The sequence below is a fragment of the Miscanthus floridulus genome, chromosome 5, assembly GCF_019320115.1.
Source record: "Miscanthus floridulus cultivar M001 chromosome 5, ASM1932011v1, whole genome shotgun sequence".
NCBI lineage: Eukaryota > Viridiplantae > Streptophyta > Magnoliopsida > Poales > Poaceae > Miscanthus > Miscanthus floridulus.
Window position 1 is genome coordinate 135,180,962 of NC_089584.1, and position 25,328 is coordinate 135,206,289.

The 25,328-nt window shown below is 44.7% G+C and overlaps 3 protein-coding genes across 13 annotated transcripts in view; 1 reads left to right on the forward strand and 2 right to left on the reverse strand.

The window, feature by feature from the left end:
- The first annotated feature begins 356 nt into the window (after positions 1-356).
- Positions 357-14,512, forward strand: LOC136450875 (cell division cycle protein 27 homolog B-like). 11 transcript variants are annotated; one of them, XM_066451529.1, is made up of 16 exons: positions 369-770; positions 1,726-1,798; positions 1,887-1,996; positions 6,605-6,651; positions 6,745-6,842; positions 7,338-7,636; positions 8,501-8,596; positions 9,983-10,220; positions 11,221-11,435; positions 11,518-11,583; positions 12,082-12,201; positions 12,279-12,355; positions 12,679-12,798; positions 12,949-13,168; positions 13,350-13,631; positions 14,138-14,512. In XM_066451529.1, the coding sequence occupies exons 1-16, from the start codon at positions 420-422 to the stop codon at positions 14,189-14,191; spliced, it is 2,466 nt and encodes an 821-aa protein (XP_066307626.1). In that variant the 5' UTR covers positions 369-419; the 3' UTR covers positions 14,192-14,512. The 11 variants fall into 11 exon arrangements, with proteins under 11 accessions (XP_066307634.1, XP_066307626.1, XP_066307630.1 ...); XM_066451527.1 differs by having other exon boundaries at positions 370-770; positions 8,450-8,596; positions 11,257-11,435; XM_066451528.1 differs by having other exon boundaries at positions 370-770; positions 8,450-8,596; positions 11,269-11,435.
- Positions 14,513-17,140: 2,628 nt separating this feature from the next.
- Positions 17,141-20,023, reverse strand: LOC136453724 (large ribosomal subunit protein uL18z-like). The gene is made up of 9 exons (XM_066454281.1): positions 19,899-20,023; positions 18,951-19,023; positions 18,770-18,861; positions 18,537-18,663; positions 18,362-18,441; positions 18,155-18,271; positions 17,863-17,997; positions 17,556-17,725; positions 17,141-17,458 (listed from the first exon to the last, which is right to left on the reverse strand). The coding sequence occupies exons 1-9, from the start codon at positions 19,899-19,901 to the stop codon at positions 17,350-17,352; spliced, it is 906 nt and encodes a 301-aa protein (XP_066310378.1). The 5' UTR covers positions 19,902-20,023; the 3' UTR covers positions 17,141-17,349.
- Positions 20,024-22,652: 2,629 nt separating this feature from the next.
- The window catches only part of LOC136455412 (protein ROOT PRIMORDIUM DEFECTIVE 1-like), a 3,528-nt gene continuing 852 nt past the window's right edge, over positions 22,653-25,328 (reverse strand). Inside the window, exon 2 of the mRNA XM_066455447.1 lies at positions 22,653-23,410. Within this exon, the coding sequence (XP_066311544.1) occupies positions 22,716-23,410 (695 nt within the window). The 3' untranslated portion in view covers positions 22,653-22,715. The remainder of the gene's footprint in view (positions 23,411-25,328) is intronic.

A 25,328-nucleotide genomic window follows, 5' to 3' on the forward strand; every position in this document is an offset into this window, starting at 1 on the left:
CGCGGAGATTTCAGCCTTCTCGCGTGAGCCACCCGCCGCCGTCCAAAATCACCCCCAAATCGGCCGCCTCGCGCCCACGGAGTCGAGCCCTAGAAAAACGAACTGCGATTTCGTTTTCCTAGAGCCAGACGAAGGGGAAGTTTTTGCACCGAGCGAGCCAGGCTGGGAGACGGGCCAAGGCCATCAAACATGAGCACAGCAGCCCAGGGACGCAGCCGGGCTGTCCGGGCCACCCATCAAACACGCCCCAGCTGCCCGCCGATCTCCACTCGCACGACCTCCGCGCCCAACTCTGCCTCCCCCTCCTGCTTAGGAACCTCTCGACCTCGGAGAGCACCACCTCCCCGACCCCGGGCTTTCCCAACGTTCACATATTCGGAGCCGAAGACTACGGCCCACTTGTCGGCGACCTGTCGCACATGACTCCTCTACACGCTTCTTCTGTACCCGTAACGCTGTGCCAACTCACACGCCGCCGGCATACGCACGGGCACAGCAGTCGTTCGAATCCCTCAAATCGCATCGCAGCCAAAACCAAGAGCCTCCTGGATTCAAACGACCGGACCCTCCCCTGCTGCAACTGCCGCCTGCGCTTCGGCCACCACACTTCCCCTCGCTCTCGCCCGCCTGCCCGCGCTCGCCGCCGCCGCCGCCGCCGGGCGGCGATGGAAACCCTAATGGTGGACCGCGTCCACAGCAGCCTCCGCCTCTTCATGCACCGCAACGCCATATTCCTCTGCGAGCGCCTCTGCGCGCAGTTCCCCTCCGAGGTAGCCCCCTTCTCTCCCTGCTCCTCAACGGGGCTAGTGCGGCTCGATTCGGTGTGGTTGCGCGTGGGAATGGTACGTCTGGGGGTCGGATCGGGCGTGGGGCAGTGATTTGAGCGCGGGGGCTCACCTCCGCTGTTCAGTTCGATTTAGTAGCATTTTGTGGTTTTTTTTGAAGTGGCTAGGGTTGCATTAGGAGTAGAGTGGTGAGATTTGGGTCTATGGCTTATCTAGGCTCGAATTAGAACGACTCCCTGTAGCTGTTGTAGGGGTCATAGTGAATTTGAACTGGAGTATCTTGCGCGTTTCATCTAGGGTTCATAGTGAATTTGACTGGAGAGGGTGATTTTCTGCCTAAATTTTTGAGGCAATTTCACAGGTAGAAGCTCTACTGATGTTAGTGCATAATGGGCTAGTGGTTACAGTGACGTGTTATGCCCGGGTTCTTTTCCTTATCATAATCTCGGGGTGACAATATTTGTAGCCCATTCTAAGGTATTCAGTTGCTTGAATCCTATGTTCTTACAGGACATGCTCACCCCTTTTTCTTTTCTTGACCTTTAATTACTTGAGAGTGTGGGTTTTAATTTTAATTTGGGTTCTTGATGTGGTTCATGGGTCTTCATGTGGGGTGAGGATCAGCGCAACTTGAATGCGTGGTTTTGGGTTTAAATTTTTATTTGGGTTCTCGATGTGGTTCATGGGCCTTCATGTGGGATGAAGATCAACACAACGTGAATGCGTGTTTAGTGCTTCATGTGTATGCGTTCAATTTCTTAGCGGATGTTACCTCACTGATTAACATGAATCCTGCCCGCTTTACTATTATAAGGACTTCTTTTCAATTAGTAATTTTTGCTCACGGGAAATCTTATTTTAGTTTTTTTAAAAAAAAATTAAGTCCATTTGCAACATAGCAGTGTGCACTAAATGTTCTTGCTCTACCTCCTCTGCACAGACCAATGTGCAATTGTTAGCGACCTGCTACCTCCACAACAATCAGCCATATGCTGCATACCACATTTTGAAAGGTAATAGCATATGCTCACCATGTAACACAGATATTATATGAGAGTAGTTTGGATGGTTTATAGATTTTGTTTCTGATGTGATATGAAGGGAAGAAGCTGCCAGAGTCCCGGTACTTGTTTGCTACATCATGCTTTCGAATCAACCTCTTGCGTGAAGCAGAAGAAACTCTATGTCCAGTCAATGAACCAAACATGGAGGTATTCATCATATTTTAAAATGATTTGTTTATGTAAATATCTTATCCATTGGCCTTTGTACAACAAATTGGTGTGTGAAAACTTGAGTGATTCTGTTTTTGTGTAGAAGGCAGTGTGGTGGTATTATAGCAGTAAAGTATTTTTCGCTCAGTAATAAACTATATCAACAGCACAATATTCCAATGGGACTTGGCAGCACTACATTAGTTTGAAAATAAAATACTGATAACAATAGTTAGTTTCCTTATGGGGTTCCAGTTTTGAATAAAGGGAGCTGCATGACGTGCTTGTTGGTTTGTGAACTAAATTCCATAGCTAATTCAGTGAGAACATTTCCTGGTTCCTTCAAAATAATACTAGGCCTGGTTGCTTTATTTTGCTTGCGGTGTTTCGTACCAAAATTATTGCCAAGGACAAAGCCGTATGTCTGTTCGTTCCCCTTTATTGTCAGAAATTCTGGTTGTTTTATGTTATACGAGAGAAGCATTAGTATTACAAGGTACATGCTTGCACCGCATGGATTGGCTTGAAACTTTCTGAAAGAAGAGATGGCCGGTCTTCGTGCGCGTGGCCATGGGGTGCTGGTTGATCACTGGGGGGGGGGGGGGGGGGGGGGGGGCAGCAACAGCACCCTTAGGCAGTGGCGCAGGTGCAGCAGCTGGGCTCTCCCGGCGCGGCGTAGGGGCAGCAGCTGGCGGAACAGCGGCTGACTGAACAGCAGCAGCAGGTGGTCGGACAGCAGCTGGGCGCTCCCGGCGCGTGTAGACGTGACGGACTGCGGGCACCGGGAGGACGGGCAGCGGCGGGAAACCGGGCGGAGGTCCGCGCGGCTCAGCCAAAGCTGCAGGTGACGACGAGGTCGAAGAAGTCGTTGCCGCACGTGGTTGTGCAGGCGATGGTGACATCGTAGCCGCACGTGGCTGTGCGGGCGAAAGCGAGGCAGGGGCCGCACGTGGCTGTGCGGGCAAGGGGGCAGGCGCAACTGGTGGACTAGCTGGGAGCGCATCAAGCGCTGCTGAACCAACCAGGTCATCATCGGTGTCAGCCGTCGCCGCACGTGGCTGTGCGAGTGTCGCAGGACAAGTGCCTGCAGATAGAAACTTATGTGCTGGTCCGATGGGAGCCGGCACATAGTCAGTAATATCCAAAAAATCAAAGTCTGCCGGGGATGTAGTGGAGGCACGCTCAGCATAAGGGAATGCTGACTCATCAAAGATGACGTGACGAGAGATGATAACTCTATTGGAAGAGAGATCAAGGTAGCGGTATCCTTTATGATGAGTTGAATATCCCAGGAAGACACACAAGGTGGATCGAGGGGAAAGTTTGTGGGGAGCTGTGGCGGACAGGTTGGGATAACAAGTGCAGCAAAAAACGCGTAGGTGATCATAGGAGGGCGCTGTGCCAAAGAGGGCGAAGTGCGGGGTGGATGAGCTCAACGTTTTGGTGGGCAAGATGTTAATGAGATATGTGGCTGTCTGCATAGCCTCGACCCAGAATGAGGGTGGTAGAGAAGCCTGGAACAGTAGGGAGCGAACCACATTGTTAATGGAACGAATGATACGCTCGGCCTTACCGTTCTGGGAGGAAATGTATGGGCACGACATGCGGAGGCGAACACCATGAGTAAGGAAGAACGTGCGGGAGCTGGAGTTGTCAAACTCACGACCGTTGTCGCACTGAACTGCCTTGATGGTGGTGCCGAACTGAGTGGACACAAGTGCAAAAAAGTGAGCGATTGTCGGAAAAGCGTCAGATTTCAACTTCAGAGGAAACATCCATAAATAATGTGAACAATCATCAAGAATAGCCAAGTAATATTTATAGCCCGAGACACTAAGAACAGGTGATGTCCATAGATCACAATGTATCAGATCAAATTTATTGGACGCTCGAGAAGTTGACAAATGAAATGGAAGACGCAGTAGTAGTATCATGACGACAAGTAGGAAGACTCGACGCAAGCTTGGAGAGGGCCTCGTGTCCAGGATGACCGAGGCGGCGATGCCAAAGTGAAGACTCAGTGGCGGCGACCAAGGACTGAGCAGCTGGCAGCCGAAGAGGGTACAACGGTCCGGAGCTATTGCACCTGACGATCACGTTCCGAGACACAGAACACCCAGTCGGGTCAAACTCAACAGAACAATTGTTATCGATAGTAAACTGGTGAACAGAAATTAGGTTCTTAATAAGTTGTGGGGAAACCAGCACATTATTAAGACGGAAAGATGGTGAAATAGCTGTAGAGCCAGTAGATGTAACAGGGAGTAAGGATCCGTTACCGACAACAATGGACGATGGAGTAGGATACCGCGAAGAAGTAGTATGTGAAAGCGAATCGGAATGTGAGGACATGTGAGAGGTTGCACGTAGAGCCAGTAGATGTAACAGGGAGTAAGGATCCGTTACCGACAACAATGGACGATGGAGTAGGATACCGCGAAGAAGTAGTATGTGAAAGCGAATCGGAATGTGAGGACATGTGAGAGGTTGCACCTGAATCGAAGTACCAGTCATTGTTGTTTTGTGGCTGCTGCAGCGTCATGGTGCTGAATGTCGAGGCCAGAGATGACTGATCCCATGTAGGAAGCCCGACGTGTTGTTGGTAGTAGCCGGGGGGTGGTGCAGTCCAAGAACCGGCGTTCTGCATGGCCGAGGCAGGCACAACATGTTGTTGAAGAGTCTGCTGGGCCAGCAGAGCGTGCTGAGGGGTGCCAGGCAGTGGCGCAAGTGGAGGCCGCTGCCCAGGCTGTGGTCCAGGCCACATTTGGATGGCTCCGGCCCACGGGCGATAGAAGGAGGGCCATGACGCGCCCCCGGAGCCGGAGCTGCCAGGCTTAAACTGTCCACCAAAGGGCGCGCTGGACTGGGCACCTGGCTGCGTACCAATGGGCGTCGGGGTGCCACCAGTGTCGTCGCGCCGGCCGCCGCGTTTTCCGCGGCGGTTCTTGGAGGAAGCAGAGCCACCCCCGAAGCCGGCGCTGGAGGTTGCAGTCTGTTTGACAACAGGAGGACGCGACGGGGCTGACGTAGTGGTGGAAGCGGCGAGCGCTGTCGATTGAGACGACGACGTGTTCTCCATCGCCAGCTCCTCCAGGAGGTCAGCCTTCGCATCCAGGAACGTGGGGAAGGGGCGCCCTCGCCGGAGATGCATGCCGACGGTCTTGAAGTGCTCATTCAGACCGCGAATGAGGTTGAGGACGAGGGTGTGGTCGGTAACGACTTCACCTAAGTCACCAAGCGTGTCCGCCATGCGCTTGAGCTCCTTGCAGTAATCGGTGATGGACAAATCACCCTGAACGAAGTTGCGGAGCTTGGCGTCGAGGAGGAGGGCGCGTGTCTCGCGGTTATTGAAGAACTAGGACTCCAGGGCGCGCCAAGTGTCGCGGGTAGTGGAGTTGCGCGCTGAGATCGTCGCGGCGAGGTCGTCGGAGATGGTGCAGAGGATCCATGACTTGACAACGCAATCCATGCGCTGCCAGTCAGGGAAACCAGGCGCCGGTAAGTCCTGCAGGACATGGTGTTGAAGGGAATACTTCCCAACGATGAGGAGGAACTGATCGCGCCACCGATTGAAATTGCCGGCGTTGAGGTCGAGAACAACCGTGACAAGATTGCGGATGTTCTGGATCGCAACAGCCTGGGAGTGGAGGTTGGCGATTGCAGCAGCCTCTTGCAGAAGGAGGGCTTGATGCAGATCGGTGTTGTCGTTTTGGTCGGAGGCGTGATCGGAGAGGTCGTCCTCATCATCCCCGTCCGCGGGAGCGCCAGCGGCGGCGCGTTCCTGCTCGGCGCGTGCCTGGGCGTCGCGGGCGGCGGCGGCGTTGCGCTCCAAAGCGGCGGCCTGGGCTTCCTTCTCAGCTGCGGCGGCGCGCGCGAGGGCGGCATCGCGCGCAGCCTTGCGATTGGCTGCGCGCAGCGGCATCCGCATCGGCAGCAGCTTTGGCGGCGGCAGCAGCCGTGGCCTGGGCATCGGAGTCCAGGCTGGAAACCGTGGGGACGGCAGCCTTGGAGGCGGCGGCGGCGGCGGCTGCTGTTGTGGGAGAGGGGGGAGGAGTCCCAGGCATCGCAGCAGGGAAGCCGGCGCAGATGGGTGGGAGGAGCGCAGCCGAGGGGGGGGGGGGGGGGGGGGGGGGGGGGCGCTGGGGAGGAGCGCAGCCGAGGAGAGGAGGCGCGCTAGGGCAGCGGAGGTAGAATCGGGAATACCCAGACTCGTGATACCATGAAAGAAGAGATGGCTCGGGAAAACTTAGTAGATTGATTATGGAGGTACCAAATGAGTACAATATATAGGCAATGATTGTCAAGGGTTTATAGAAACACCCAATCAACGGTGATCCTTGCCTAAACCAAGATCATCTACCATAAAACCCCAAGGGGCGCCTACAGCCCATACGGCAATGCTAATAGCCCATAATATAGCAGTTAACACTTTCTCTCTCTCTTTTCATTTGTTTTTCTCCTGGGGCATGACGTTCAGCTGAGGTTGCTCACTGATTCTACAGGGGTGAAGTAGATAGTGAGAAAATAAAATCAATCACATCTTTGTTTGCTTTATTTCCTGTATTGGGTTAGCCTGTTTCTAGTATTGGTTTCATCCTTCTGCAGGTTCCAAGTGGAGCAACAGGACACTACCTCCTTGGAGTGATTTACAGGTTTATTGTTCATGGCTTAAGCTTAACTGAATGCATGATGCTGCATATTATAATTTTTTTCAGATTCTATATATTTATCTCAACTGTGTGCAGGTGCACAGGCAGAATTTCAGCTGCAGCTGAACAATTTACACAAGCGTTGACTCTAGATCCTCTTTTATGGTCGGCATATGAGGAATTGTGTATATTAGGTTGGTTCATTTTACACCCATATATTAAGCTCTGTGGTAGGTCTACACTAATTCTGATATACTAGAACTATTTGCATGAAGTATTGCCTCATATCTTAATTTTTGAAGGTGTAGAAATAGAAATGAAATGGTGATTTTGCAGAATGTGCATTCCTGAATATGCTACATCTAGTGGATTTGAATATGGCCTTCATAGACATTTCCTCATATATTGCTGTCTTCTATGTTAACATGTAGAAATATGTTTGTTCCTGTAAAATCAGAGCACTTGAGCAGTACTGCGATAAATTCTCTATCTGGATGGATTTCAATCATCATCTATTAGCTTGGTGTTCATTGTTACTAGCTCATTCCTGGTGTGCAGTATTTCCCTTTGCCTTACCGTAGAAGTTACACTATGGTTCATTAAGCCTTAGCGTTTTGCTTGCAAGGAGTCATCCTCACTTAAAGTTTGAAGCCATAAACATACATTAAAAATGTGTCTTCATCTTATAGGTATTGCTGAAGATACTGATGAGTGTTTTAGTGAATCGACTGCTCTACGTCTCCAGCAGGAACACACATCCACGCCCACTCTGGTGAAGTCGAATTTCGCCAATGAAAATCGAGTTCTATCATCCAGGGTCTCTGCGAGTCTTGGGGATATTAGTCCTAAGCAAATCAAACAGCTTCATGCTAACAACATAGCAGAAGTATCTGGCTATCCTCATGTAAGACCAACTGCATTGCATGTGCAGAACAGTTCAACCTCTAATGTACCACAGTTTGACACCCCATCACCAACTGCAGCACAGGTCAGTACAACATGTTTGATTCTTCACTTAAGATTTTCTGCCAATGTGCACCTAATAGGAGACTAAATGTAATCAGCGGTTGGTAGAACCATGTTAAAAAGCACTGGTATCTTGGTGTCTCTTATGTTTCCAGTTATTTGACACTCTCAGATGGCTTGTTTTAGACCTTGGTGTCTCTTATGTTTCCAATTATTTGACACTGGCTCAGATGGCTTGTTTTAGACCTTCAAGAATTGTCCTGACCCCAGAATTTTCTTGTTTTGTTCATCTATCCTGACCCATTTACCTTTTTCTAAAGAAAAACATTTTTCTTTGCAATAAAGTACTCCCTCCATTCTAAAATGTAAGTCGTTCTGACTTTTCTAGGTGCATAGCTTTTGCTATGCATCTACATATACACTATGTCTAGTCCAGAATGACTTGTAATTTGGAATGGAGGGAGTAGAAGGGTGGGTCTGGCGCAGTGGTAGAGTCTCCACTTGTTTCTGGACGTTGTGGATTCCAATCGGCCTCCTTGCAAAATAAGCAAAGTAATGGCTGCCTAGAATTCCCTTCCCCAGATCCCACCTTGTGTGGGAGCTTTCAACACCGAGTACGCCCTTAGGACATATCTATCATCTGTGTCTCGTGAACAACATTCTGATGATATAGAGCTGTGTGGCACTGTTGCTTGCTCGATCATAATTATTGTGTCTTAACTGTTGAAATGTTTTACACAATTTTTAATCAGTTGTTCTTGACAACTTAATTTCTTCAGTTATGATATTATTTTACTGTCGGCTGAGTTCCATTTTACTTAATTTAATTTTGCAGACTTCTAGTATCATGCCACCACCACTCTTTAGGAATGTCCATGCTTATCAGAATACAATAAGTGGCGATGCTCCCACGAAGCAGAAAGCTAATGGAGTAAACCAGCCACTTAGAAGGAAATACATGGATGAAGCAAGGCTCAAGAAGGTTGGGGTCTTTCATTTGATTGCTATCATTGGATGCCGCTACTTGTAACTTCTGTACCTGCCTGTTTCCTGATCTTTAGAACCTCCATGGTTTTCTCATGATTTTTAATGGCCTATGTATCACTATAGTTCGCATTTCTCCCCTGACTTTTATCTGAAAAGGATGTCAGAGTGACATATGTGTTGGTTTATGTTTATTTTATTTTATGGCATGTTGGTATTTTCCACTTGCTCATACCCGACCATGAAATGTCTTAAATATTAATTCCCTTGAAGTTTCAGTAAACTAACATTGATGATCCCTTGTATCAGGATTCATAGTGCTGGATTTGTTGTTATCATCTATTACAATAGTAGTACATAGTGTCAGGATCAGTCATGTCTTTCAGTTTGTTTGCTGTTACATGATGGTTTTTGTTGTTCATAAACTTAACTTTGGCTGCAAGTAGCTTTATTCTTCAGTACTAGTGTGCCATTTGTGTACCAGCAACAAACAATGGTCTCAAAAACTCAGAATGCCTTATAATACCATTCGTCTTGATGATGTTTACATAATGGTTAGATCATTGTGTCATTCTTGTGTTTGCATACTCTTTTGCAACATTCTCTGTACCTGCAGTGTTGCACACAAAAAATAGTGGGTGTTTTGGGGTTGCCTGAAGCCATTCTAAAATTTGGTCAAATTGCTCTCTACGTATCAACTTTAGATATTTGGAAATGATACGAGTAGATATTTGGATCAAAATGCAGTTTCATAAAAAGATACTTTTGCTATGTTTAATAAATATTTTGTAACAAAAAAGTGTTTTTGTGTTTTTTAGAGACCGTGCTGATGTCAAAAGCATAATTTGTTTTTTTACTGGAGGGAGTACAAGGCACTGAAAATGATCGATATAATCCTAAGTCTATTTTTGTATTGTTTCTTGTAGTCGCAAGTTCATCTTGTGATATAATACACAATGGTATTAAAACTATTTAATATGTACTTACATTGAAGGTCTTTCTTTTCCTATTGGTTTTGTTCGATTGAAAAAGGACGTGTTTTATTGTTCGGTAGATTTGAGATCTGTCTGTAAACCCTCCTTTGTACTCTTTTCTGTTGATTTTCTCTTATGGTGACAGGGGCGGTGCCAGCGGGTATGTGTTTGGTTAAAGAAACAAAAATATATGTTAGGTGTTAGCATACCTGCCTTGCATTATGGAAGAAAGCTACAAAGACAAAGAAAAAGGCTCCCACATTCACACCAAATCCTCTTTGCTCGCATTTATATGGTCCTATATATTTATTGCATATTTACATTGCACAATTGTATTTATATGGAATACCCTGATGCATCATTCTGGCTCCGCCACTGTTGGTGATATTAGAATTGACGACATTTTTCAGGTTTCCGGAAGGTTGTTTAATAGTGATTCAACTTCAATACCTCGAAGAAGTGAAAGACTTAAAGATACAGCAACAAATTCAAATTCAAATACCTCTCAATTCGGAGGGAATGGTACAGGTCATTCGTCAGGTAAATTGCGAGTAAACTCGTCCACACCATCAAAATTGTGTTCAACAGCCATACATTCCGTGCAAGTTAGGAAAGGAAAACCACGGGCTACAGAAAATTTTGATGAAGGTGATTATCATTTCAGTGTGGATGATTCATCAAATTTCAGAATAAATGTAGGCAAATTTGGTTGGTGTGTTTTTATATTGTCGTGATCAAAGGGCAGACCCAGTGCCGGAGGCTCCCACATGAGTGGGGTCTGGGTAAGGGAAAAACTGAGGCAAGCCTTCTCCCCGCAAATGTGCGGAGAGGCTGCTTCGAACCCACGACCTGGTGACTCAGTGAGACAGCTCACCACTGCACCAGGCCTGCCGTGATCAGGATGTATTGGCATATTTTACTTAATATCATTATCAATCATTAGTTTACATTAGACAATTATGTCATCCTATTTGGTAGAGTCTTACCGCCTGTGACTGGAAGGTCCCGGGTTCGAGTCGCGGTCTCCTCGCATTGCACAGGCGAGGGTAAGGCTTGCCACTAACTCCCTTCCCCAGACCCCGCACAGAGCGGGAGCTCTCTGCACTGGGTACGCCCTTTTAGACAATTATGTCATCATATTTGGTAGTAGTATTGTTTTGTTGTTTCTTCTGCCATATATATATGGTTGTCATTTCTTTTCTTCTCTCTTTTTTTTTTTTGAAATTTCAGTTATGATACCAAGTTGTAGAACTTTTAGGATACTGCTTTGCTAATAACCAAGCATGAAACTGCCTAACAAATGTATTTTCATCTATGGTATTAATATAGGGATTTCTCCTTATGCTGATTTAGAAATGAACTTCTTATTCATACTTTAAATACTACGTCATTATTAGGATAAAATACTGAAGCAAGGTTTTTTTTCACCATAATAAAACCCTATTTTGGTAACCCCGGCATTTAGAGTACTAAATGTATCCATTGCCCTGTGACTAGATTATCTCCAACGCTTTCACCTTAGCGTTGATACAATATTATTTGGTAAAATGTATTTTTTAGTTTTGACCTTTTGCATTAGGCGTCAGTGTATGGATGAGCATTTTTTTGCTCAACCGTCTTTATGAATGGTGATTCTTTTTAAATTTAGGAAGTAGATATGAAGTCATTGATGAAATGTGGACAGACAATATATCAGGAACTTCATCTTCTGTAAGTACAGCTGATGGAAGATCCTTTGAGCAAGATAAAGCTGAACGAATTCTGTTGCAAGACTCCAAATTGGCACTTGGTATTAGGGAGCTATTGGGACTTTTCCGAACACTCGGGGAAGGTTTTAGGCTTTCTTGCTTGTTTAAGTGCCAGGTATGATATAGGGTTTTTAGCTAAAGATGGTGACCTTGTACCCAGTGATACCACTAAACTGATTTCATTATTAATTGTTCAGGAAGCATTGGAAGTCTACAGAAAACTCCCTGAGTCGCAGTTTAACACTGGATGGGTTCTATGCCAGGTGAAGTCGATGCAAGATGATTAGAGAATTCCAAACATGCTTTTGATTCTTGTAATGAAAGAACTGCTGATGACATTACTTGCTGGAGTACATCTTTGCCAGCAAATTAACATGTAAACTTTGTAGGCAACTTTGTTTTCTTCCTTTGTATCCGAAATTGTAAATTAATTTTAGTGAACCCGATGACATAACGAGTTCTATGGTGTCTAATTGTTAGGAGTTTAAGATTATAGTTTCTATTGCTCTCTATCAGCTTTTTTAGTCAATTTGGAATTGGCAGTTTTTTAGTCAATTCCATCGAGCACCAACCTTTGTTAATGCAAGTGACGAGTCCCTTAAACATTGCCAATATCATACATTTTAGTCCTTTATTGAAAAAAATGTAATGTCTCTTATATATTAGGTATTACATATATGAACGTAAAGAAAGGTCTGTAAATTCAATTCTTTTGACAAGCAAATGCTTGTGGCTTATTTTTGTTTTGGTCGACTATGCAGGTTGGTAAGGCATATTTCGAATTAGTTGATTATTTGGAAGCTGATCGTTACTTTGAATTGGCACATCGACTGTCGCCTTGTACGCTCGATGGAATGGACATCTATTCTACTGTTCTTTATGTAAGTGAAATTGGAGCATTGGGCTTGGCTACATTTATTGGCACATTTATCTCCAAGCTCACACGCCTCTGATGCAGCATCTGAATGAGGAAATGAGACTAAGCTACCTTGCTCAAGAGCTTATTTCCATTGATCGACTATCTCCTCAAGCATGGTATGTAGTTTTATCTCAGAGTGAAAATGTTGGGGCCTTTTCTTGCCACAGTATTTCGATTTTATTTTTAAAATCCATCTTGTAACACTTTTTGTGTGTGTGTGTGTGTGTGTGTGTGTGTGTGTTGGGGGGGGGGGGGGGGGGGGGGGGGGGGGGGGATGGGGATAGGTTATTGTTCTTGGTTTTGACTATTTAGATGCAATCTTGGTGTCATTGCAGTGCAAAACACCTAGATGTGTCTAGGCCACAATCATAAGCCTTTAGTCTGAAAGCTGGGTCCTCATGTTTCATTTTCTAATGTATCTGTCTGGAATGTGCAACAGGTGTGCAGTGGGCAATTGCTTTGCCTTGAGGAAAGATCATGAGACTGCTTTGAAGAATTTTCAACGTTCAGTACAGCTTGACTCAAGATTTGCATATGCTCACACTCTATGTGGTCATGAGTATGTTGTGGCTCTCATAAATATTCTATATGTTTCTATTTTCATGCTCCAGATCTTAACTGGTGCAAATCTGAAGCTACATCCTGAAAATTCATGTTCGAGGCAATCATTTCAAAATTTCTAATTGAACCCCATTCCTTTAAACTGTAGGTATTCTGCATTGGAGGATTATGAGAATAGTATCAAATTCTACCGGTGTGCACTGCAGGTAGATGAAAGGCACTACAATGCCTGGTATGGCCTTGGGGTGGTGTATCTTCGCCAGGAAAAGTTTGAGTTTGCTGAGCATCATTTCAGAAGGGCATTTCAGATAAATCCTCGCTCTTCTGTTCTCATGTGCTATCTTGGGATGGCGTTGCATTCTCTTAAGGTTGGTATCATTGATCGACAACAATAGACTACTCCCTCTGATTCCAAATATAGGTTGTTGTAGTCTAAAAATTACTTACATATGGAATAGGATGGAATACTTCTCTATTTCTGTTTTCCCCTTCAAAATCTTAACTGGACAATGATTAAATGAACCTTCTGTCTGGATTCAAACTTGTCAGAGGAACGAGGAGGCATTGGAAATGATGGAGAAAGCTATAGCAGCTGATAAAAAGAATCCACTGCCCAAGTATCAGAAGGCCTTAATCCTTCTAGGTCTTCAGAAGTATCAAGAAGCTCTGGATGAGTTGGAGCGGCTAAAGGAGATTGCACCTCATGAGAGCAGTATGTATGCACTGATGGGAAAGATTTACAAGCAACTCAATATCCTTGACAAAGCTGTTTTCTGCTTTGGCATTGCCCTGGATTTGAAACCTCCTGCTGCTGATCTTGCTATAATTAAGGTATAGCACAATCTCATTTTCCATATCCCTCCTACCGCTATCCACCCTGTTTTTCTGTTTTTAATTTGTCTTTGTATCTTCGTGCAGTGGTGAGGCAATCATTGCTAGTTGAACTGTTACCTTATAAATTGCCATTAAGTGGAATTCATCTGTTATCACTATTCTACTGTTCATGTTATATGGACACCATTTGCGATTGACTCACTCTGTTCCAAAATATAGGTTGTTTTGATTCATCCTAAGTCGAGTTTCTATAGCTGTGACCAAGTTTTCAGGGAAACAAACTTTGACCAAGTTTATTGGAAAAATATTGACATCTAACAATATGAAATAAAGAAATATATCATGGTGGATTTAATGAACTAAATTGATATTGTAGACATTGGTCCATTTTTCTATAAACTTGGTGAAACTTAGTTAAGTTTGACTTAGGGAAAAACTAAAATGGCCTACATTTTGGAACGGAGGAATGAATAACTCTGATTTGCTTGTCTGATGTTTGGCAGTCCGCAATGGAGAAAGTACATCTCCCTGATGAACTGGTGGAGGATGACCTGTAAGTTCGCTCAAGCACAGTGAGAAAGGAACATTTACTTCGGGTCCATGATGTTCTGCTTATGCTTCGTGTTCCTGGCCTGCTTGGGCTTCTCAAGTGGAACTCAGATCTTGGAGCTGTACCATTAACCATCCAGTTTTGTAGATTTAGTTGTAGCCTATAATCAGAGAACACATGCGCAGAAGCTGCAGTAGTTTAGGACTCTGTACAAGTTGAGCGTTGGCAAAATGACGCCTGTACCATTATACAGTTGTGATATTAACAAAACACATCCTTGTCAAATAACGGAAATAATCAAAGGATGAGGATCCTGCTGATTCAAGCAGATTGTTTGTCGCATCTACCAACATTTAGGCCCCGTTTGGTTCAAAGGATTTTCACAGGAAAAGTGAAGAAAACAGAAACGGAGGAAAGGAATGGAAGAAGATCGTTTGGAACGGAGGAAACAACGACACCTTTCCTTTGGAATACTGTAGCTAGATGCTGATTTCACAGGAAAGAAAGAATCCGCTCTGACCCCTTGTTTTCTCTTCCTTCGTGGATGCCCGAGGCAACTTGCGGCAACAACAGAGGCAACTTGCGGCAGTTAAGAGTAATTAGTACTCATATTTGCCTAACATGTTACAATTCCTATGTTATAAATTCCTGTGTTCCAAATAACCTAAATTTTCTGTTCCTGTGTTTTGAAATCTCGTAGTTTTTCACTTTTCATCATATCTTATTCCTATGTTTTTTCCTATTCCTGTGTTTTGAATTCCTTTGTTCCAAACAGGCCCTTTAAAGGTGTCGCATTCAAAGGTTGAAAACATTTCTGCGCAAGTAAATCGATTTGGAGAGGGCGGAGGAAAAGAGGATGTTTCTGCGAGTCAGCCTCTCCTCCCACTGTAACTGACGTGGAGGTAGGGATAAAACTAGGCTTTGTGTGCCAGCAAAGTACCTTCCGTTCTCTTGCTAGTAGCCTGTATCATTGCTGCATATCCTGGCATTATTAAGAAATTATTCAAAGGAGAATGTTACAGTGATGATAGACATATGCAGGTCATTGACCAGGTCATTGCAGGTGTCTCCTTATAATATGCCCATGGACATATGCCACCAACCAATAAAATGATTAGTCAAAAAAATAATTAGTCAAAAAAATAAACATGCTTGCTAAATGAAATGTTAAGGGGTCTGATTTTACCACAATAAACCTAACTCGTTTTTTTTAGCTTTTTTTTACGGGGGCCTTGTTATTGAACCAATAGGCTCGACAACATTGCGAGCTACCAACTGTTTAACAAACTCTGGGAGGGGGTTACACAAGACTCACCGGGGTCTCAACTGAAACCAAGACTGCCAAGTTCATGTGCAGCGAGTTACAAACTCTAGGAATTAAAATGACCTCGCTACACACACGAAGTGGTCATGCTTCACTACATCTCTTGACAACATCCCACTGGCAGCCAAGTCCACAGATGACGAGAGAATAGCTTGTTTCAGCAAAGAGGAGTCCATCCCGCGGTATCCCTTGATCAGTCGCCATTTCTAGCGTCCTCACACAAGCCATTGTCTTTGCTGTGAGCACGTCCTGCAGTCCTGCACCGCCCCCAGACGTCGACCTTTGCCACAATTGTATCCCCTCAGTGATCTCTGATGATGAAACCCAGCCACCACTTTTTGTCGCCTAAATGAAAGCTCCATCAGAATTGATCTTCAGTTGGCCCAAAGGCGGGGCTGTCCACTGCGTTACGTACGGGTTTACTGCTCCTTCCCGCCACTAGTTTGTCCTCCTTCCTAAGGTCCTCATTCATGTTTAGGACGTCTCCAACTATCTCTCTACTCGACTGCCCTCTCTCCCCCTTATATTCATTTTATTTTATTGCGCACACTCCATTTCCATAGGAAAATCGTAGTTTTGAGACGCTCGTCTTCTTTCAGTAGCAGCACCTCCTGAGCAAACTCCATGTCGACGGCCTCAACAAAAGCCTTTGTCTGGCCGATTCAAGGAAACGTCCATGTCGACAATGCATTGCGTCCATGTCCTTCCATTCGGTTTTGCTTGAAATAATGGTATGGATGATGCACGTCATGATGTGTACGTAACTATTAGTAGCTATAGGTTTAGCTCATGCAGCTTGAGATGAGGTTGAAGATTGTGGATGCCGGTGGTACTAGGATTTCAAACGGGCCTGTTCGGCTGCCCTTCTTGGCATGCTGGTATAGATTTCAGCTATTCAACTAGAGCGAATCAAGCCTGCTGGCGGCTTCCACCCTTAAAATATGGCTAGTTCTATCCTAACAACTAGATTATTGAGGTCATTTTCTATATATTTTATACTCCGTTAGTACGAAAAAGAATGCCCTCACAAACCCGGTTCCTTCACCCGGCAGACACAAAGCTTAACCCAGATCGACTAATAATAGATCGAACAAGAATAGACCACGAGCAGCTCAGCCATCACTCGTCTACTCGCAAATGGTTTTTTTTTTCTCTACTCTCTTCGTTGCAAATTTTAAGATGCTTTGATTTTCTTGATATATTTCTTTTACTATATAACTGTCATAACTAGACATAGTGTATGTCTAAATCCATAGCAAAAGTTATGTATCTAAAATACCAAAACATCTTTTCATTACTAATAACAAACTGGGCCGTTCGGAGATGTCAATGGTAATTAAGATACTATAATCGGCCATCACCTGACTTCACCTGAATTCCCTCCAAACTCGAAGAAGAAACAGGTTCTTTGTTCACATTATGTGGTACCCACTGGACAAAGTGCAGAAATACCGATGCAAAACGCTATTCCTAATGTATTGGCTTCACCTGCAAAACCTAACTGGCCAACATGACATTCTGGTAACATAAGCAAATTAATCAACCATGAAATAAAAAATACAACCATTAGGTTGATAATAAAGTCACGATCTGCCACCATCACAAGGCAGGCAACCAGAAGACAAGCAGGACTCGGAAGAAACATGTCCAAACGGCAGCATTTTTAATAGTAAGAGTAAATATCCAGAACTCCAGCTCGAAACTAACAGAAACAGCTTTGTTCACATCACCAAACTTAAACAAAAATGCCTGTTGCAGGACTACAGGTAACCCAAGGATAAATGCCATAGCACAAGTACTGATCGCCTCATAATGTAGCACTACTTTGATGGGACTAAACTCTACTCGTCATCCTCATCGTCATCATCGGCAGCACCGGAGTTGAGTTGGTTGAGCCTTTCAACAAGGCTAGCCTTCCTCTGCTCATATGTCAGCTTCTTGGGGTTGTACCTGAAACACACAGAAGGTAAGGGCAGAGCAAATGATAGAATTATGGTTACCATATATAGTGTATAGATATAAAAAATAAGGAGGGTAGCTAGTATACCTCTTGTGCTCCATTGGTGGCTGCTTGGTTGACTTGACCACGGAAGGATCAGCACGGATCGCAGCATGGACCTTCTTGTACAGAGCTTCCATGTCCTCAGCCTCAATTCCCTTCTTAATGTACTCACAGAAGTGAGCCTGGTACTTCTCTGGCTCCTCTTCAGCAAGGTTCTGGGACATAAAGAAAGAATTAGTCAGCCTCTAGTCTAATATTGTCGTGATGTAGGCCGGTCAACAATTTCTGAAATAAACTTACAAGGGAACAAAGGAAAAGAAATGTGTGGTGTGAAAAAGCAAGCACAACTCACCTTCATGTAGTCAGCAACATGGCCACCATAGATGTACTTGCGGTGGATATCAGCATCCAGCTGCTTGTCATCCTTCTTGAAACCAGCAAATCGCTTCTCACTGTGCGGAATATCCAAGCCACCATCCAAAGCTCCCTGCAGCAACAAAATACAACAAATGTTAAAAAGCCCGGTCACCATAAGAGATGACTTATACAGCAAGCTCATGTAAAAAAATGATTATTCTTGATGAGCTAACTACAAACAATCATCCCAATATAACATCATGATATCAGAAGGAAGATATACATACCTTGAGGGCACCAAAGACACGGTTCCCTGTTGTAGTCCTGACAAGGCCAACATCCAAGAGAGCACGGAAAGGCCTCCTCTCATCAGCAGGCTCAACAGAGAAGTCCTCGCCAGTGGCCTGATGAATGAACAAAGAGAAACATTATAAATGCCCAACCAATGCAACATCAGCAAAAAAAAAAAGATTAAATCTTTGGCCAAATCTTACCTCAACATTGCCCTCGTACTCCTGATCCAAACCACGGATCTTGAGCACACGGCGAGCCAACAGAAGGCCAGTGCAGTAGGCTACAAGATGGGTGTAAGCAGTTGAATTAGAGAACATACAAATACATCAAGGTATAATATGCAATTTACAGATTGTTTCCAGAAAAAAAAAATACCAGCTGCATAGTTGGTCAGACCAACTTCAAGACCATATCGTGGCAACTCATGCGAGTAGGCAGAAGCAAGAACCATATCACCCGCTATACTAGCAGAGATGATTTGTGCTGTGATGTCCTTGTTGGTCTAGAAGATCTAGTTAAGAGGATACAATACATGTCTCTAGAGCTCAAAGTACCATAGTAATAGGAAGAAGCTATATTAACAAAGATAAAAAGGAATCAAAGGATACAAATCTCACAACAAATCTGTATTTGGGTGTATTGTACTTGTTCTTATCCTGGTTAATCAGCCTTATCCTGGCCCTGTAGTCTGTCTTACCAGCTGCAAAGAAGGTCAATAGAAACAGACTATCAAACACACAGGAAATACAAAATAATAATGCAAGCATCAAGTGAGCAGACTAAACATACCGCGCCTTCTCTTGAACTTCACTTGGAAACGCTTGGAGTACGCACTGGTCTTCTGCGTCTTGACAAAACCACCCTGGAGAGATAACCAAAAGGCACATAAATACACAGATGTGCTTGAGCATTGAAAACCGTCAAGGATTCATACAACGGAATTAACTAAGTTACCAACCAAAAATTGTTCAGCAAGTGCCTGATAATCAAACAATGCAGAAAATGCATATTTATCAAGAGTCACAGCTGAGTTAACAATAAAAATGCAATATAGATGACGAAAACAATCCATCAATATCCCAATACTTGTCTAGGAACCGGTGAGACCATTAAGATAGCGATCGCGGCGCATCAACAACATTAATAGACAGAAATCCGCAAAGTTTTACACAGGTATAAAAACAATTAAATCCACTCTAGTGTACAGATCTACTAAACCTAACAAGTTGTTTTTTCCAGAACAATTGAATCCTGTGAAGGAAAGGAGACTCGTAAACCCTGGAACGAATAAGAAACAGCGAAATGACATACATTCAACAATAGATCCTCACGTGAACATACGGTCACAAACGCACTATATAGCAGATGCAATAACCGCTAAACCAAAGGACTAGCTAGAAGCAGCGGGCCATTTAGTCAATTGGGCAGAAGGATCCGAAGCCCTCCCTTCGTCCAAACATTTTTTTTGTTAGCATCCAAGAAAATATAACGCAAGGCCCATCCAATTCAACTTCTTCTACCTAAACATCGATCTCAAGCGGCCACAAGTGTAGCCTGCCGCCAGCCAGCGTGCTCACCCATCGCCACGCTAACCCAACGCGGCGGCGACCTATGCCCTTGCCGCTCCGGTCCCTCCACTAGTGAATGAACCTACCAAACTAAACGCTAGTTGCACAAGCACGGACGCAGCAATCGATTCAAGAAGCAGGAACGTAGCGGAAGGGCTCGAGATCTTACCATCTCGGTCGCCTGCGGTGGATGTGGACGCGGCAGCTGCGGCGGCGGCGTCTCCTGGCGGGCGAGAGGGTGGGAGCTGCGGGTGAAGGGAAGGGTTTATAAGGGCGGCCCCTCCTTCCCTTTTAACTCTGGAGAAACCCTAGCCGGTGGACGGATGGATAGCGTCTTGGCGCTGGGATGGATGGCCAAGATCGGTTTGAGCGTGCTGCTGGAAAATGGGCCTTTCGTCGGTGTTGGTGGGCTAGAATATAGAGAGGTTCGATGAGTAACGAGTTAATGGATTGATGGGCCTGTTATTTCTACTGGTACACATTTTCCTTTTTCTCACTCCTTTATAAATTACTAGGTAGCTTGTCCATGCGTTGCTACGGGATAGCTAATATTTTGTACTAAAAATATATAGATCGCGCGATAAGATAAAAATACTGTAAAAATTAAATACCAACGTTAAAGTGACATTTAATCCAAAAAGCAAAGTTTATAAAATTAACACAGTCACGGAGTGCGCGGCGTCGTAGGCTCACAAACTCTACTTTATAGACATTTTCGTGATGCGGCTAAGATAATGTTTTATATTGGCTGGAAGAAATCTCCGATATCCATTTCTTTCGTGCGCCAATAAATCCACGAATAAGTTTCGCCGCATCTACATACCATCATGTACACATGTTCGAGTATATATGTCAATATTAGTGCATGTCGCATGGGTAATACTGTGTCTCTTGAAAAATCTTCTACAAAAACTTAAAACAAAGTGTTATACTCACCGTATAAATATGTGTGGCTTTTGGTCTATTCCACGCAGACATATACTGTAGAATAAGGTATCCACTTAAGTGTCTGTGGCAAGATTCACGATCAGCAATATGTAGAAATAATTAAATCATAGATATTATTATTGAAAGCGATGGTGACTCTGAGTTGGTTACCCATCTATGTCCTCTACGATGTTTTCTTTCCGTTTAAATCTTCATTTGAAGACATCATCTTTCTATCCAGAAATATGTTTATTCACTGCGGCCGTGTAGTTGAAGCTAAATCCAAAAGTGTACTTGACATACATCAGCGTCAAAAAATTGTCTTACTTTTGTTCTTTTCAACTGTCGGAGATTGTAGTTTTGCAAGAGCAGTTTAGTTTGCTTCTCCTCTAGCTATCAAAATCTGATTTCCTGCAAGGCTCTTGGTCTGAGATTTTACACTATATTTGCAGTGACCTACTGACCTGAGTTATTCTGATCTGATGATAATGATATTGAAAAGAAAAGTGGCCTATCCACTCTATCAGTTTTCAGGGAAAGGCTGTGCAAAAGGCAAAGCTCAATACAAAGCTTGCGTCCTTGAACAACAAATATCTTGTAAGGTTTCAGAATCCTTGAAGCAATAGTCACTATGAACGACGTGGTTCCCTTTCTAGCTGTTGTTGCAGGTCTGACGCCTCATACATCAATGCCAGGAGACTGGTCTAGGCATTTATAGAACATATCGTGGTTTCCAGTCCCCTTGTAGATTACACGTTCAGGCAAAAACTTCTCAGGCTAATTCTCCCCTTCATGTGGAGGCCTGTAGCCTTTTCCTCGGTCTCCATCTTATTTCAAGCAAAAACTTCTCAGGATAATTCCCCCCTTCACGCGGGAGGCCTTTAGCCTTTTCCTCGGTCTCCATCTTATTATCGACTCATTGCAGGTTCATGAATGTGATTTCCTTGCTGATAGTTCTGAACTCATCACCTGTATGAAAGAACATTGTGATATTACTCTAGACTGGAGAAAAGGCACATCATGGTTATGAACATAAGAGGAAATTTATACCACATTCCTACAGAAAAGAACTCTATAACTGACCAATTAGCAAGAAATGCTATACTTCTATAAGACTGACAGCCCTAGTGTCTGATGTTCTAACTTGAATCATTGTGGTGACTGTCCACTAAAAGTAAAACTCTGTAACTGACCACTAAGAGCTGATCTTTGATCTAGCCTCCCCCATCCCCACCCCCCTCCACACACACAAAAGAAGAAGAAAAAACATCCCTTCAAATCACGACACAGCAGTGATGACACCAATGCAAGAAGCTAGGAGGAATTCCTTGTGTGTCATTAAAAAAGATCGTAATATCCTGTGTGTCTCTGGAAAAGTTCAGCGGTCTTCAGCGCCACTGCTCTAACTTTTTTGTGCCCTCCATGCCACTGCCATCAATTTAGGCTCTAACGCCGTCAAACTGCAGGTGTGAAAAGTAAAAAATATCCTTATGTCTAAATATGTCATTAATTTTTTTTGGGCATCTTAACGACTTTAAATGAAAAAAGTCAAAACTAGAAAGTTGTAGATCTCGTCGAGATATATAATTTTCATATAAAAATTATCTTTATTTAATTCCGCAAAAAAAATATAATTAATATATCTTAGAAAAATCATATCTTTTTTTGCGGAATTAAATGAAATTAATTTTTATATGAAAATTATAGATCTCGACGAGATCTATAACTTTCTAGTTTTGAGTTTTTTCATTTGAAGTCGTTAAGATGCTCAAAAAAATTAATGACATATTTAGACATAAGGGTATTTTTGACTTTTCACACCTGCAGTTTGACGGCGTTAGAGCCCAACTGACGGCAGTGGCATGGAGGACACAAAAAAGTTGGAGCAGTGACGCTGAAGACCACTGAACTTTTCCAGAGACACACAAGACATTGCGATCTTTTTTAATGGTACACAGAAAATTCCCCGAGAAGTTAACCTTGTCCAGAGGGAACGGGGTGCCTGCTCAGAATCAAGCTTGCAAGTTATGTCCAGAGCCTTCATATATGATTCTATTTCTCACTCAATGTACAGTGATTCAACACCCGAGTCGTCTCCACTCTCAGCACCATCAGCGTCAGCATTCTTTTTACGGCCACCTCCATCGCCAAGAAACTCATCCCTCAGTTCACATCCACCTCGGCGGCTGCCACCAAGTTCATCCCACCCACGGCCCATGCTGGTGAACATTCTGTCCAAATTTGCCTTCTGCGGGGTGATCATGAGCAGCTCCTCCAGCTTCCGTCTTGCAGCATGTATTGCATTCGGCTCAACAAGTTCCCCTTTGTAATACGCCTCCCTGAGGAACACTGTATGCAGCTTCCCCTGATTCCCCCTCGTGGATATGTAAAATATGCCCTGGTACTTCAGCAAGAACTCCTTGATCTTCTTGGGCACACTGAGTGCATCGCGGAACAGTGCAAGGCGCTCCAATGTGGTGCGCTTCTCAACTGTGAGCGAAAGAAGCTCATGGACAGCAGCGACCGTGCGCTTCTCCATGCGGCGTTGTGCCTCAAGCGAGCGCAGATCATGCCCCGTGACATCTGCATAGGGTGAAGCGTAGGGGAGGCGCTGCCATTTCCAAACAGCGATCCGGAAGTACTTACCGATCTTAAACCCTGGCGGGAAACGAATGGGGAACACGAAACGCGCGTCCTCCTCGGCGGAGCCGGGGGCGCGGTGCTCGCGGTATTCTTGGGTGGCACGGACCCGTTCTTATTTTAGAAGATCCGAGGGTAGGTTGATATATGTAAGTTGGGGACCTGCATATGTCGTGTGGTCTGGAATCCCCAGCTGGGTTAATAATCGGTTCGAATCGTCGTTGCTCCTCGGTTATGGAGACTCAACTCACTGTTCATCATCGTAGTTACTAACTGAAACTTGAGCTGGACTTGAGAAAGAGTTTGATATGAAGTTCATGATCTCATTACGGATCATGGCAGATTCATATATGGTTCTTATGAAGTTTAAATGTTGAAATACTAAAATATTGCTAAAGAGCTTTGACGCAAAAGAACTTTGAGTATTGCTAAAGCCATACCTTGAACCCCTGAGCCTGCAATCCTGAGTCTTCTCAGTTTTTATTTCGGTTAAGTCTTGTTGAGTACTTTTGTACTCAGGGTTCGTTGACCCTTATTGCAGGTGAGCCTCATGAGCAGGTCTGTTTTGGACCTTGCTGCATGACTATTGTTTCTGTCGATGACGATAAGTGAATGTGTGATCCTTGGGCAGGATGCTTATTTTGTGTGTTATGTTTATGTTAATTATGCCACTCCACTACTACTATGGTTTATAATAATTATCGAACTTAGTTTGTAAGGTTTGAATCAACTGGTTTGTAAATTAAGTTATCGTAAGACTTCCGCTATTTTACTCTGATGTATATATTTGAATAAATGTTGTAATACTGCAATGACTCTGTAATGTGATCCTGCTCGGAAATCGTGGATGATTCAGGGTTCCCCGAGGACACTCGACAGACTTCTTAAGTTACCAGGGACATATGCATAGTTGTCAAATGTCGTTGGACAGTGACAAGTGCATGTGTGTCCTATAATTTAGGAGGTTCTACCACACCCACGCCCTATCCAATAGGATGACAAGCACACCATGCGAGAGTGTAGAGGCCTGAAGACAACGCTCGGTGGCGAATCATCGAAGAAGCCACGGCATGACAACGATGAGACCGAAGATGGTCAAGGCGGAGAACGAGGCAAGAACAAGGGCCCTACCTACCAGGACCCCACCAAGACCATCGCCACCATCTTTGGTGGGAGAGCTGTCTCCAAAGACAAGTAGGAGCAGAAGCTTGTAGCCGGACGTGTCATGTCGGTCGCTACATATGACGGCCCCGTCGCTGATCCCAAGTACCTTGACTGGTCGGAGCACCCAATCACCTTCTCCAGGGCCGATCAGTGGTCAGACATCCCATACCCAGGGCATTTCCCACTCGTCCTAGATCCCATAATCAAGGACATGTGCTTTCAGAAGGTCCTCATCGACGGAGGGGCGCCCTCAACATCCTCTTCGCCTGATCTCTGGAGGAGCTAGGGCTCAAGAAGGAAGACCTCACACCCATGGACTCTCCATTCTGGGGAATCGTTCCCTTAAAGCATCCCTACCCTTGTGATAGATTACACTACTGATTTGGTTCAGCACCGCCAAGCATTTCCACGTCGATTATGTCAACTTCCTCATCGCCGATTTCAACACGGCGTACCATGCCATCCTCAGCCGACTAGCTCTTGCTAAGTTCATGGCCGTGCCGCACTATACGTACCTAGTGCTAAAGATGCTGACGGAGTAGGGGGTCCTCTCCCTACACGCCAACCTTGACGTCGCCTACAACTGTGAGAAGGAAAGCTTCACGCTCGCCGAGGCAACTAACATCTCCATTCGCATGTAGGACTACATCGCGACTTCATAGCAGATCTCTTTGGAGGACCTGGAGATCCCAACCATGGAGGCTGCCTGAGCATCAACCAAGTCCAAGGAGGTGAAGGAAGTGGCCCTCGTCCTTGGCGACCAGTCTAAGACTACTCGGATCGGGGCTGGCCTCGAACCTAAATAGGAAGACATGCTTGTCATCTTCCTAAGGGAGCATGTCGATGTGTTTGTGTGGAAACTTGCGGC

Excerpts from the sequence above, each read along its gene's own strand:
- LOC136453724 (XM_066454281.1), bottom strand. Across the intron at positions 17,726-17,862 it reads ATGTTGCTGACTACATGAAG|AACCTTGCTGAAGAGGAGCC; the intron begins GTGAGTTGTGCT and ends TTTATGTCCCAG. Across the intron at positions 17,459-17,555 it reads CCACCAATGGAGCACAAGAG|GTACAACCCCAAGAAGCTGA; the intron begins GTATACTAGCTA and ends TGTGTGTTTCAG.
- LOC136450875 (XM_066451526.1), top strand. The coding sequence starts at position 420 with ATGACTCCTCTACACGCTTCTTCTGTACCCGTAACGCTGTGCCAACTC. Across the intron at positions 8,597-9,982 it reads ATGAAGCAAGGCTCAAGAAG|GTTTCCGGAAGGTTGTTTAA; the intron begins GTTGGGGTCTTT and ends GACATTTTTCAG. Across the intron at positions 11,584-12,081 it reads CTGGATGGGTTCTATGCCAG|GTTGGTAAGGCATATTTCGA; the intron begins GTGAAGTCGATG and ends TCGACTATGCAG.